At 58.8% G+C, this 12,349-nt stretch overlaps 1 protein-coding gene across 5 annotated transcripts in view; it reads right to left on the reverse strand.

The window, feature by feature from the left end:
• Positions 1-1,422: 1,422 nt before the first annotated feature.
• Positions 1,423-12,349, reverse strand: part of GSE1 (Gse1 coiled-coil protein) — a 62,960-nt gene continuing 52,033 nt past the window's right edge. For 4 of the 5 annotated variants that reach the window (XM_057425079.1, XM_057425075.1, XM_057425078.1 and 1 more), the window contains exons 4-16: positions 10,779-10,960; positions 10,440-10,637; positions 10,059-10,250; positions 9,623-9,945; positions 8,879-9,203; positions 6,881-7,461; positions 6,165-6,277; positions 5,072-5,342; positions 4,803-4,925; positions 4,317-4,688; positions 3,258-3,533; positions 2,787-2,890; positions 1,423-1,697 (exon numbers count right to left, since the gene is read on the reverse strand). In XM_057425079.1, coding sequence (XP_057281062.1) covers positions 1,563-1,697; positions 2,787-2,890; positions 3,258-3,533; positions 4,317-4,688; positions 4,803-4,925; positions 5,072-5,342; positions 6,165-6,277; positions 6,881-7,461; positions 8,879-9,203; positions 9,623-9,945; positions 10,059-10,250; positions 10,440-10,637; positions 10,779-10,960 — 3,195 coding nt within the window. In that variant the 3' untranslated portion in view covers positions 1,423-1,562. The remainder of the gene's footprint in view (positions 1,698-2,786; positions 2,891-3,257; positions 3,534-4,316; positions 4,689-4,802; positions 4,926-5,071; positions 5,343-6,164; positions 6,278-6,880; positions 7,462-8,878; positions 9,204-9,622; positions 9,946-10,058; positions 10,251-10,439; positions 10,638-10,778; positions 10,961-12,349) is intronic. The other variant, XM_057425077.1, reaches the window with a different exon arrangement.

A 12,349-nucleotide genomic window follows, 5' to 3' on the forward strand; every position in this document is an offset into this window, starting at 1 on the left:
TGAAGCCAATGGCAGACCAGGGAGCAGGGAGAGGGGAATAAAAGCGGGGGGTGTTTTAATGCTTTCTTTGCGAGTGCAACAAGGGAATTTAAAGCAGAAAGCAGAGGTCACCTTTTCCCGTAGACGTGAGCTTGTCTCGTGGTGAATTAAGAGAAAAATAATAAATAACTATTATTATATCTTACAAAAAAAGCCTCCCTGGGGAGCTGGGGCATGCGATGATGAGCAAGTGGCTGCAAATGGTGACAAGGCTGAACCTGCTGCCCCAGCCTGAGGAGGTTGGTGGTGCCACCAACACCATGGCAAGCCATAAGCCCCTATGGGCAAACCCCATCTCCCCATGGCCAAACTGCCTACTGATTGTCTTGGTGTTCTGGGGGGGATAAAGACACCCCAGTATCACCTATCCCCAACAATCCTCTTGGCGCAATTGATTTGTGTTATTGGTTTGATAAATGGAGCCTGCACCCGGAGCTGTGATACCCACAATGGAGCTATGACCAGAAACAGACCCAGGAAACAAAGAAAATGGGTAAAAAGACAAAGAAGCTAACAAAAAAAGGTAAAAATATCCCCAAAATCAGGTGGGAGAAGGCATTGGAAGGGCTCAGCTCAGATTCCAGAGGGACAGAACCTGCCCCCACTGGAAAAGGTGATTTGTTTTGCCTGCTTTTTAAATGCTTTTAAAACACTTCAGCATCTTTTCTGTCCTGACCAGCAGCAGTACAAACACTAAAAGCGGTTCAATCCTTTTGCCAAAATAGAAAGATAATAAAAAGGGGCAAGGAAAAAAGCAAAAAGGGAAAAAAAAAAAAAGGCAAAAACATTTAAAAAAAAACAAAAAGGCAAGCTTTTTATAACAATAATTAAAGTAATAAAAACATACAAAACTTTTCTTTAATATATATACACAGTATGAGGCTGAAGCACCTTTTTCCTCGGCTTCTAAACTCGGGGTGGGGGGGTGATGGCTCGGACAAGGTTTAACCCCACCTCGGTGCCCCATTCCCCACCAAACAGGAACAAAAAGGTACCTTCAACCAGTTTATTGACTTTATTGTTTTATAGCCAAGTGCATTTCCAATGGGAAGCCCCAGGAAAGGGGGGGCTCTGGGGAATGGGAGGGGGCCATTCCGCACCCGGCCCCACAGGGCTCCTCCGGCTTTAGTGTTGTCGGTGGAGTCTTGGAATTGTCATTTAGAAAAAGGAAACAACAAAAAATGAGCGCTATAAAGTGTGGGGTGGGTGGAAAAATAAGGGGGGGGGGGGCTGCAGAGCCCTGGCCCCCAAGAGGAGAGCCCGGTTCTTGCAGAGGGCAAGGGATGGGATGGGATCTGCTCTGCATCGGGTGGGCTCCCCGTGCTCCTTTGCATCATGCATGGCACATTCTCCATTTTAGTTCTTTTTTTTATTATTGTTCTTTTTTTTTTATTATTTTTTTTTATTTTTTTCTTTTTTTTTTTTTTAGCTTCAAACCTCCCAGTGAAAAATATTAAATATTCAAGGTAATAAAATAGATTATTATTTCTAGACTATATGTTCGGTTTATCCCCAAAGGAGCGTCACCTGGGATACCCCTTGAAATAACCCCTAGACCACTGCATTGCAGGCAAGGCAAGGCACTTCCGCAGGTGATCCAGCTCGGCTTGCAGGCGCTCGCGCTCCGAGACCATCTTCTGCTTCTGGGTCCTTAATTCCTGCAGGAATTAAGGAGAAGGAGTCAGGGCAGGAAGGCACGGGAATGGGATTATTCATGGGGTGCTGGGCTCACCTGGCTGCCCCATGGGGATGCGGGGTGCCTGTATGCAGAAGCTGGGTACCTGTATGGGGATGCTGGGTACCTGCCTGGGGATGCTGGGTGCCTGTACGGGGATGCTGGGTGCCTGTATGAGGATGCTGGGTGCCTGTATGCGGATGCTGGGTACCTGTATGGGGATGCTGGGTACCTGCATGGGGATGCTGGGTGCCTGTATGTGGATGCATGGTGCCTGTATGAGGATGTTGGGTGCCTGTATGGGGATGCTGGGTACCTGCATGGGGATGCTGGGTGCCTGTATGTGGATGCATGGTGCCTGTATGAGGATGTTGGGTGCCTGTATGGGGATGCTGGGTACCTGCATGGGGATGCTGGGTGCCTGTATGTGGATGCATGGTGCCTGTATGAGGATGTTGGGTGCCTGTATGGGGATGCTGGGTGCCTGCATGGGGATGCTGGGTACCTGTATGAGGATGTAGGGTGCCTGTATGGGGACGCTGGGTGCCTGTATGTGGATGTAGGGTGCCTGTATGGGGATGCTGGGTGCCTGTATGAGGATGCTGGGTGCCTGTATGGGGATGCTGGGTGCTTGTATGGGGATGCTGGGTGCCTGTATGAGGATGCTGGGTGCCTGTATGGGGATGCTGGGTACCTGTATGAGGATGCTGGGTGCCTGTATGGGGATTCTGGGTACCTGTATGAGGATGCTGGGTGCCTGTATGGGGATGCTGGGTACCTGTATGAGGATGCTGGGTGCCTGTATGGGGATGCTGGGTGCCTGTATGAGGATGCTGGGTGCCTGTATGAGGATGCTGGGTGCCTGTATGGGGATGCTGGGTACCTGTATGAGGATGCTGGGTGCCTGTATGGGGATTCTGGGTACCTGTATGAGGATGCTGGGTGCCTGTATGGGGATGCTGGGTACCTGTATGAGGATGCTGGGTGCCTGTATGGGGATGCTGGGTGCCTGCATGGGGACACAGAATGCTGGCACTGGAGGGTACTGCTGTGCTATGGGAGCTCCACTCACCGCCATGCTGTGCGAAAGCTGCTCTGCCGTCAGGCTCAGGCTGTAGTGCTGGGCCTCCAGCCGCCGGCACTGGGTCTGCAGCACTTGGCGCTCCAGGTTTTGTTCTGCAAAGCCCAAAGGACAAGGGGTGAGCGCTGATTCCTCTGGCTCCATGCACAGCACAGGACCAGGGTACCGCGGAGGATGCCTCCAGCATCCCAGAGCATCCCTGGTGCTCACACTGCCCACAGCGAGCCTCCAGGTCCTGCTGGGGAGGACACTGGGCAGTGTGAATACATGAATTTTTCACATATACATCAATTTTCAACAGTGCCTCATGTTTTCATGCTGCTCCTGCACTGCTGGGAGCCACCGGTGCTCCCCAGCCTATCCCAGCAGGAGCTGGAGCTGCCTGCTATGGGCATGGGGTGATTTCACCCAAGGGGAAACTGAGGCACAAAGTGGGGTTTACCCCCTATTCCCATCCCCTACCTTCTATGTGTTCCTGGTAAGCTTCAAAAATTGCCTCGATCCCTTGCCACTTGGGCCTGGGGTACTCTTCCTCCTCTTCTTCCTGTTCATCCTCCTCCTCCTCCTCCTCTTCCTCGGATGCTGAGTCATGGGGCAGCGGGGGCAATGCCCGGTGGGGCAGCGGCCCCTCGGCTGTGCCATTGTGTGAGGGGGCAGCCAGGCGGCTGGAGGCCTGCAGCTCAGGGATGTTGTAGTGGATGGAGGCATCGAGCTTGTGGTTCTGCTCCGCTGTCCCCCCTGTGGGTATCAAGTGTCAGCTCCAACCCATTCACGGTATTCCCAACCTGCTCCCTGTGTGTGTGCCCCATCCCACAGCTGCCCTCCACTGAGAAAGATGCTCCCCTCAAGGTATTTATTTTCTTTCTCCCAGGCCCTTTTGGGGGCGGTTGCAGCATCTCCCATGGGTTTTCATCACCCCCTGCACACTGGAATAACTTTGTTTTCCTCACTCACTGAAATGCATGAGTTTGGGGAATGGAGCTGTATTATAGAACCATTGACTTGTCTGAGTTGGAAGGGACCTTAAAGCTCACCCAGCTCCAACCCCTGCCACGGGCAGGGACCCCTTCCATTAGAGCAGCTTGCTCCAAGCTCCTGTGTCCAACCTGGCCTTGAACACTGCCAGGGATGGGGCAGCCACAGCTTCTCTGGGCACCCTGTGCCAGCGCCTCAGCACCCTCACAGGGAAGAGCTTCTGCCTAAGAGCTCATCTCAGTCTCCCCTCTGGTAGGTTAAAGCCATTCCCCTTGGCCTGTCCCTAGTATAAAGTCCCCCTCCAGCTTCCCTGCAGGCCCCCTTCATGCACTGGAAGCACACTGTCCTGCTGGGATCCCATTGCCTTATCTTTAGCTTCATCAATGAGCTGCAGGGATGCTCCAGCAATGAGGTTCCCAGTGGATTTTGTGCCCTCAGCGGTGCCGAACCCCGGGGGGGGGGTGGACACACACAAAGCAGATCTCCCACCCCACACGGACGTCACCCTAGTGGTACCCAACCAGCTCCCCGCATCCCTGCCCTTACCTTTGTGCTTCTGCAACGCCTTCTGAGTGGACTGCAGCACGGATTCATGGAACTGATGGGCAAACTCCTCAGCAATGAATGGCTCCCAGGGCTTGCTCTTGCCATTCATGCTGTGGGACAGCGGCACCGGGATGTCCTTGGGGAGCGGACCCCTGACGTAGCTGAGGATGCTCAGTCCCTTCTTCCCAGGGTGTGCATCACTCAGCCGCGGCTTCTCTGCCGGCACAGCACCCATCTCCTTAGCCCTTGGTAGCTCCTGTGGTCTCAGCTGGTCTAACCTGCCCGGCTCTGCTGTCTTCTGCCCCTCCGGCACAGACACGGCAATGCCCACGGGTTTATCCGGATCCAGCAGGAGCGGCGGCACCGGTGGCTCTTTGGGTAGAGAAGGAGCAGTCAGGGCTTCGTGTCCCTCAACAAGGCAAAGCCGTGCCCACAGGGATGCTCCCATCCAGCCCAGACCCAGGGAATAACACCACGGATGCTCACCAGTGGCAGGGCCGCTGGGGCTGTCCCGCGGGGAGCTCTTCACCACCACAGCAGCCGGCGTGGTCTTCTGCTTCATGGCCTGGAGCATCTCCACCAGCTTCTCTTTGTCTGCGGCATGGGAAGCTGAGGTTTAGTGTAGCCTCTGCTCAGCAGAGCAAGCTCAAAGACCCAGGTAGGACCCCTCCGCAGCACCCCCCAAACCAGGAAATGGGGACACCCCCCCCCCCAGGTAGTGTTGGTCCCCAGCGTGCACGGGGCATGGCTGTTACCTTTCCTCTTCTCGGCACTGATGTGCGTGAGGTTGAAGATGGTGAGGAAGCGCTTCTTCTCCTCGAAGTTGGGGCTGTTGTTCATCTCGTCGGGGCTGTACCGGGTGGAGAGTGGGAGGCGCGGGGAGGGCGTGCGGCGCTTGTTCTGCACCATGGGAGGCGAGGGGCTCCTCTCCCGCAGCATCCGCCGGCGTTTGCGCCGCTTCTGGCTCAGCAATTCCTCCTTCTGCTGCTGCGTGGTCAGCCCGAAGAGCTGCAGGAACTCCAGCTTCTGGGGCGCCGAGGGGGAGAGCGGAGCAGGGTCACCACTGGGGCGGTACCCAGCCTCATCCCCACTTCCATCCCTGTGCCCATCCTCATCTCCATGCCCATCCTCATCTCCATCCCCATCCTCATCCCCGCTCCCATCCCCATTCTCATCCCCATCCTGATCATCGTCCCCATTCCTGTCCCTTTCTACATCCTCATTCCTGTCTCCATTCCCATCCTCATCTTCATCCCTACCCTTATCCCCACCTCCATTCCTGTGCCCATCCCCATTCCTGTCCCCTTTCCCATTCTCATCTCTGTCCTGATTGCCATCCTCATCTCCATCCTCACTCCCATCCCCATTCCTGTCCGCATCCCCACCTCCATTTCTGCCCTCTTCCCCCTCCTCATCCCTGTCCCCATCCACATGTGCATTCCCAACTCCACCCTCATCCTCATCTCCATCCTCATCTTCATCCCCATCCGTGTCCCCACCTACATTCCTGTCTCCATCCTCATCCCTGTCCCCATTGCCATCCTCATCTTCATCCTCATCCCCGTCTCCATTCCTGTCCCATCCCCACCTCCATCCCCACCCTTATCCCCATCTCCATTCCTGTCTCTATCCCCATCCTCATCCTGACCTTCACCTCCATCTTCATCCCTGTCCCCATCCCCACCTCCACTTCCATCCCCACTCCCATGCCTGTCCCCATCCTCATCCATAACCCCCTGCAGCCAGCTGGGGATGGTGGCGGCACCATAGGCTTGGTCACTGATGCCCGAGGAGGGGCTGCCCCACTGGGGGACAGCGGGGACAGGGTACAGCACGTGCCATCAGTACCTCAGAGGATGTGTCCAGCTTCAATGGGGGCTGCTCGGCCACGCAGCGGAGATGGGCCCGCACCTCCTCCTCGTCACTGTCATCACAGGAGTCATCCAGATCATAGTAGTAACCTGAGGATGGGGAGGGACTGGTGTGAGACTGGGGAGACCAAGGCATCCTGCCGGGACCCCGGGGAATCTGCTGGGACCATGGGAACACATTGGGAGCCCACTGGTGCTGCGGCAGTACAGGATGCTGGGTACATACAATGGGTTCCAATGTGGGTCCCACAGGGCAGGGGGTGTAACCTAACAGAACCCTGTCCCCCCTCCATCAGCTGTGGTACCCTGGAGGGCATCACCCACCCCTGTATCCCCGCTCAGCATCGCCCTGGGACGGCTGCTGGGGTGCTCAACAGGCAGGTTAATGGGGCACAGCCAGGGGGATGCTGCGGCTGAGCCTCCCCAAGCCATCCATCTCTTCCTCACCGCTGTTCTTATCCCCGCTCACACATTCCCATTAATATTTAAAGGCTGCTTATTAGCCTCAGTTCATCATTTATTAATTGGGCATGTCTAGAGCAGAGGATTTACCGCGCTGCCCGGCTTGCCGGAGCATTCGCATCGCGGGATGACGGCATTCCCGGGAGACCCACCGGCTGCCCCATCACCACCACCAGGTCCTGGTGCTGGTGTAGGGGGGATCCCCGGCATGATTCCAACCCGGCACCTCACCTTTCTCCCGGGCCTCCCGCCGCCGGCGCTCCTCCAGGTCCAGTTTGCTGACCAGCCTACGGTGCTGCTGCACGAACTCGTCATAGATGTACATGGGGTCCTGGGCGCGGGGCTGGGGGGGTCTGTAGGGCGAGCTGGGCTTGGTGGCATCGGTAAAGGGGGTGGCCGGGGGTCTTTGCTGGCTCAGGATGCTCTGTGTGGACTTCTCCAGCTCGGCTAGGAAAGGGGCATGGGTGAAGCTCCCGTGCTCCGCAGCAACAGGCTCCCGTCCTGGAGGGTATTTCTCCAGAGCATCCCTCTTCCTCGTCACCTCCTCCAGCTTATCAGGGCAGAAGACCCTCTCCACCTTCACCAGTGGGATGCCCTGACGGCTGGGCTCGAAGGGGGCCGGGTGGCCATGGAGGGTGTGGGGCTCCGGGAGGCGCCGGGGTGGATCAGGGGGGCTCTCCATCAGAGAGACGGGATTCCAGAGGGATGTGGTGACCGGGTGGTGCTGGGGCTTGGGTGAGATGAGTGGTGGGGGCCCGCCGAAGTGCTGCCCTGGCTCCCGGCTGCTTGGCTCATGGCGGCTGGATCCTGACCTGTGGGGAGAGGAGAGGATGAGAGAGGTGATGGGCTGGTAGTGCTGCTGGAGAGCCAGCCACACACCAACACTGAGCTGCTTCTGGGGGGGAAACGTAAGTTAGGGACACCCAAGAAGGGTTTGTGCACTGGGGCTGCCACACACATCCTCCTCCTGTGCCAGCTCCCAGAGGGACGTGGGACAGAGTTACGGCTGTGTGGGTTGAGCAGGGATGCAGCTGCATCCCTGGGATGCTGAGCAAGGGACTGCAGGGCTGCCCACCACGGGGAAGACAAGAGAGCCATTGGGGCCGGCACAGCCCTGCTGTGCAATGGCAGCGCCCTGGTGCAGCCCTGCTCCGACAGCCAGGATGGAGCCAGCCCGTTAGCAGGATAAATATTTCATGTGCCCAAGCTGTGCATTTAACGCTTTTCCGCTCCAGCGCCCTGGACCTCTGTGCAGGGAGCAGTGGGATCAGCTCCGTGCTGCCATCCGGCACCTTGTCACTGCGGGTGGGAAGCATCGCCTGCCCTGCTGGGACTGGTCCTCATCAGCCCCAGGATGGGGATGGGGATAGGGATGTGGGGATGGGGATGAGAATGGGGGTGAGGACAAGGATGAGGGTAAGAATGAGGGTGGGAAAGGGGGTGGGGACATCCTCATGAGGATGGGCATGAGGATAAGGATGTTTCGGGGTGACCTTGCTCTCTCCTCTCCCATTTGGGATGGAAGGAGTGTATGGGGAAGGGATGCTGTGACAGGCACTCGCCTTTGTGCCGCCCCATGATCCGCTCCTTATTATCCTCCATGAGCCACGCTAATCCCCTGGATACCCAAAAATAACAAAAGGAGCCAGCGGCAGAGCTGGCTGGATGAGCCTGCACCGCTTAACAGCCCAGCAAGCCAACCAGGCGGTGCAGCCACACCGCTCTGCCCCCCAGCAACACCACATGTCTTTGGGGCATGTGTGCCGTCCCCCCCCAGCAAAAACAGAGCATCCCATTGCCTGGGTCCACCACACAGTGGGGAGCTGCAATTAGCGGTGCCGGTGCCTGGGCAGCTCCTGGCCACTCGCTGCTGGCCCGTGGCCACCTCCCGGGCTCGCTGCCTGCCGCCGCGCAGATGTCGGGCACCGGTGATGCCCGGCGCTGCCAGCACAGCCGGCCTGGCTGGCACCGTGCGGCGGGGACCTGCTGGCACCGGCCGAGCGCAGCGGGGATGTGCGGGGAGCACGGCGATGGAGGCTGGGTACCTAATGGGGAGGGGGAGAGCTGCCTAATGAGGCAGGCACAGCAATGGGGTAACAGCAAAAAACCCTATAGGTGTTATATAGGTATGTTTGTAGATGTATAGATGTTACAGAGGGATGGGCTGTGAGCTGGGAAAACAGCTACGGTCTGCGGGGAGAGGCTTGATCCCCGATGCAGCATCCCTACCTGGGATGCTCGGGGCGATGCTCGGGCTCAGGCTGGCTCGGCGCGCGCCCCATGTCGAGGTGCTGCTCCAGCACTTGTTGCCGGAACTCTGAGACTTGGGATTGCCGATCTTCCTTCTCCTGGCGCAGCCGGCGCTGCCGCGCCAGCCACTTCTCCTCCTCGTTGGTGCGGTGGATGAGCAGCGCCGTGGCCGCGCTGCTTCCTGGCAGCGGGAACACGTTGTGGTTGGGGATGAGGCTGGGCACGGGGTGGTGTGAGGCCGGTGGTGGGTGCAGAGGGTGCTGGATAGGCTTTGGTGTTGGCAGCACCGTGTCCTTCAGTTTCTCTGTGTTGGAAAGGGGGTACCGGAGAGTCAGGGCATGGAAAGGGGGGACCACGCTATTGGTTATCAGGGTGTTATGGGGTGCGCAGAGCATCCCCCAAGCATCAATATGGGCAGAGCTGTGGGGCAGCCACCAGCCAAAGCCCAGTACTCCCTCCCTGCCATCCCTGCTGCCGGGCATGCCCGGCACTGCGCTCACATCCACACCGGACCGAGTCAGATGGCACCGGCACTGCGCCGCCTCCCCGAGAGCCGCGGCAGCTGGGCTGTTGGCACAGCAAGCTGGCAGCCCGGCTCCATCCCCAGCCACCTCCCGGGGCCACTGACCCCCTCGGCTTTGCCATCTGGAGGGGGAAAGGGACCTGTGGCAAGCTGTGCCGATGGCTGCATCCCCCCCAGTGTCACCCACAGGGATGCTGTACCTGGTCTGATGGGTACCAGTGGCTCTGCTGGCTTGCCCCGCTCCTCGGCCGGGTGTCCCCGCAGTCCGTGCAGCTCTGCCACGGGGAGGAACGGCCCTTCCATGGCTTTCACCATGCTCAGCTCCTTCTCCCTGGCGCGCTCCCGCTGCCTCTCCAGCTCCCGTTCGCGCTCCTTCTCCCGCTCCCTCTCCAGCTCCTTCTCACGTTCCCGCTCCCGTTCGCGTTCCTTCTCCCGCTCTCGGTCGGCTTCTCGCTCTCGCTCCTTCTCCCGCTCCCGCTCGCGCTCACGCTCCCTCTGCCGCAGCTCCTCATCCATTTGCAGCCTGCGAAGAGAAGCCCAACAGGAAAATCCCAACCCCAAACACCCCCCGGATGGATGTCGGCATCCCTTGGAGCACCCTATCCATCCCCTGTCCCAGCCATCACCCCTCCGTACCTCTCTGCGGCGAGGCTGGAGATGCGCTCGGACTGCAGGGCGGAGAGGGAAGAGTGCGAGAGCTCGGGGGGGTACCGTACCCCCGAGAGGTGCAGGTGCATGGCCGAGGGGTGCAGGGGTGGCAGCGAGCCTGGCGCTGGCAGCGGGTAGAAGGGGGACCGCAGCGCTGACAGGCAGTACGACTCGTCCATCCTGGGGAGACAGGGATGCTCAGAGGGATGCATCACACAGGGTTAGGAAGAAACCCCCAATTCCCTTCCCATCAAGCTAGATGTGGGCTGCCTCGTGCTCAGAGATGGGTCTGAAGAGCCCCAAGATGCCCTTAAGTGCAGCCCAACCATCCTTCCGGGGCTGGCTCCAACCTTCCCTGGTGATACCCACCTGAAGGCAGGGTGCGGGAAGGGGTGATGTGTCAGGTAGCTGGGGTGGTAGTAAGCAGCAGCAGCAGCCGGGTCCAGGCCGAGTGGCGGCAGGGAGGACATGCGGAGGTCCTCGGCGGTGTGGTAGGGACGGAAGCTGCGCAGGTAATCCTCGGTGACCGCGCTCGGAGGCACCACGTGGTGGACCGGCCGCTGCAGGCTGGGGGTAGCAGGGAGATGGTCACATCCCAACCTGTCCCCCATGGGGATGTCACCCCTTCAGGATGCTCAACAGGACCAGAGCTCGCAGGGGATACCTGCATCCCGCAACCCCTTCCCCATCCATTGCCACTGGACTCACTTGAGAGGCGGGAAGCGGGAGTCTTGGACCACGGAGCTGGGGGGCAGCCCGAAGGAGTAGGGTGTCCCCAGGAGATGGGAGGGAACTGTGGGGCCCCCCGCTTTCTCCTGAGAGAGGGGGGGCTCCGAGATGAGGCGCTCGCGGCCACTGCTGCTGCTGCTGCCCCGAGACCCTGCTTCTTGCTACAAGGCAAGGAGACAAACACCAAGACAGGCATTAGGGGATGGCAGGGAGCCCACAAAGCATGCAGGGGTCCCTGCTGTCTCCCCACCTCAAGACCCTTAGTGGGTATCACTGTGCTTGCAGGGTCCCAGCTGGCACCAGTACATGCAGGAGGATGCATCCACCGGAGCATCCTCCTGCACCCAGCGCATCCAAAGACAGGCTGGGAAGAGTGAGGGTCTGCAGGGGTTATGCAGGGGGTGCACCAGCAGAGAGGGTGCTGAAGCTGGAACAAGCACTGCTGATAGGTTACCTATTAATTAATTACCCATGGAGGATGCAGACACAGCCTGTGGAAATCCAACAGGCCTTTGATAGCGGCCATAAACCAGAGGTCAACCCATGAGCATCCCAGCCTCCCTGCAGGCCCTCATCCATCTTCCATCAGCCCCCCATCCCGGCACTGGGATGAGGCTTGCTCCCTTCCATCACCCACATCGGCTGGGGATGGACCCCATGGCAAAGGTGACAAGAAACCCCACAGGGTCTGGCAATTAGGGGTGTGACCTCCATCAAGTCAAGCTGGGTTTAAAAGCAATCTTTTTCCATTGCATCTTCTCTGTTTAGCGGCTATAGGAGCAGGAAGGCAGCATCCTTTATCACCCCGCATCCCTTCCCCATCCAGTACCGGTCCCTGTCTCACGTCCCTGGCTGTTGGGGACAGTCCCAAGGTCACCGCAGCCTGCACAAAGGGTGTTGTCATTCCCCCCCCAACCCCGTCCCCGCCACCTCTGCCGCCTGCATTAAGGCTCATTGTGCGTGCCAGGCTCTGCTCTAATTACCTCCCTGTCTCGGGGCGTCACGCTGCGAGCGAGGCGCTGCCAGACAATAACCCACGCTCGGTTAACCCCGGTGCTGCGGGGTCACAGTGGAGGGGGTGACACAGTGAAGGGGGGGGGGGGGGTGGTGGACATGGCGATGGGGAGCACCTGGATAACCCCCCTGAGCATCCAGGGATCACGATTCCATTTGCTTCCCCCCGCTCCCCGCCCTCGGCGTTTCTCATCCCCTCCCATCGCCTCTCTGCTTTGTGGTTTAATTAGTCTTTCCAAGTGGCATAATCCCCCCGGGAATCTGCTTGTAGCGTGTGGAGGAGAGGAGAACCACTAACGATGCTTCTTAATTAGCCGCTCTCCCCCCCCTCCCCTCTTCCTCACTCTCCTTCCCTCCGGATGGCAGCCTGGGGATGATGGAGAAGGGATAAAAAGGGGAGGGGGGGGGAGCCCCGTGGCAATGTGGATCCTGGCACTTTGGACTGCAGTTGGCACTATCAGTGCCGTGCATCCCACATCCTCCATCCTTTGAGGGGGGGACCACAGTTAGCACTGTCATCCCGCATCCTCCACCCT

This window comes from Pezoporus wallicus, unplaced genomic scaffold (assembly GCF_028554395.1).
Source record: "Pezoporus wallicus isolate ANWC-B61680 ecotype Strahan unplaced genomic scaffold, APGP_CSIRO_Pwel_v1 contig_13705, whole genome shotgun sequence".
Lineage (NCBI taxonomy): Eukaryota > Metazoa > Chordata > Aves > Psittaciformes > Psittacidae > Pezoporus > Pezoporus wallicus.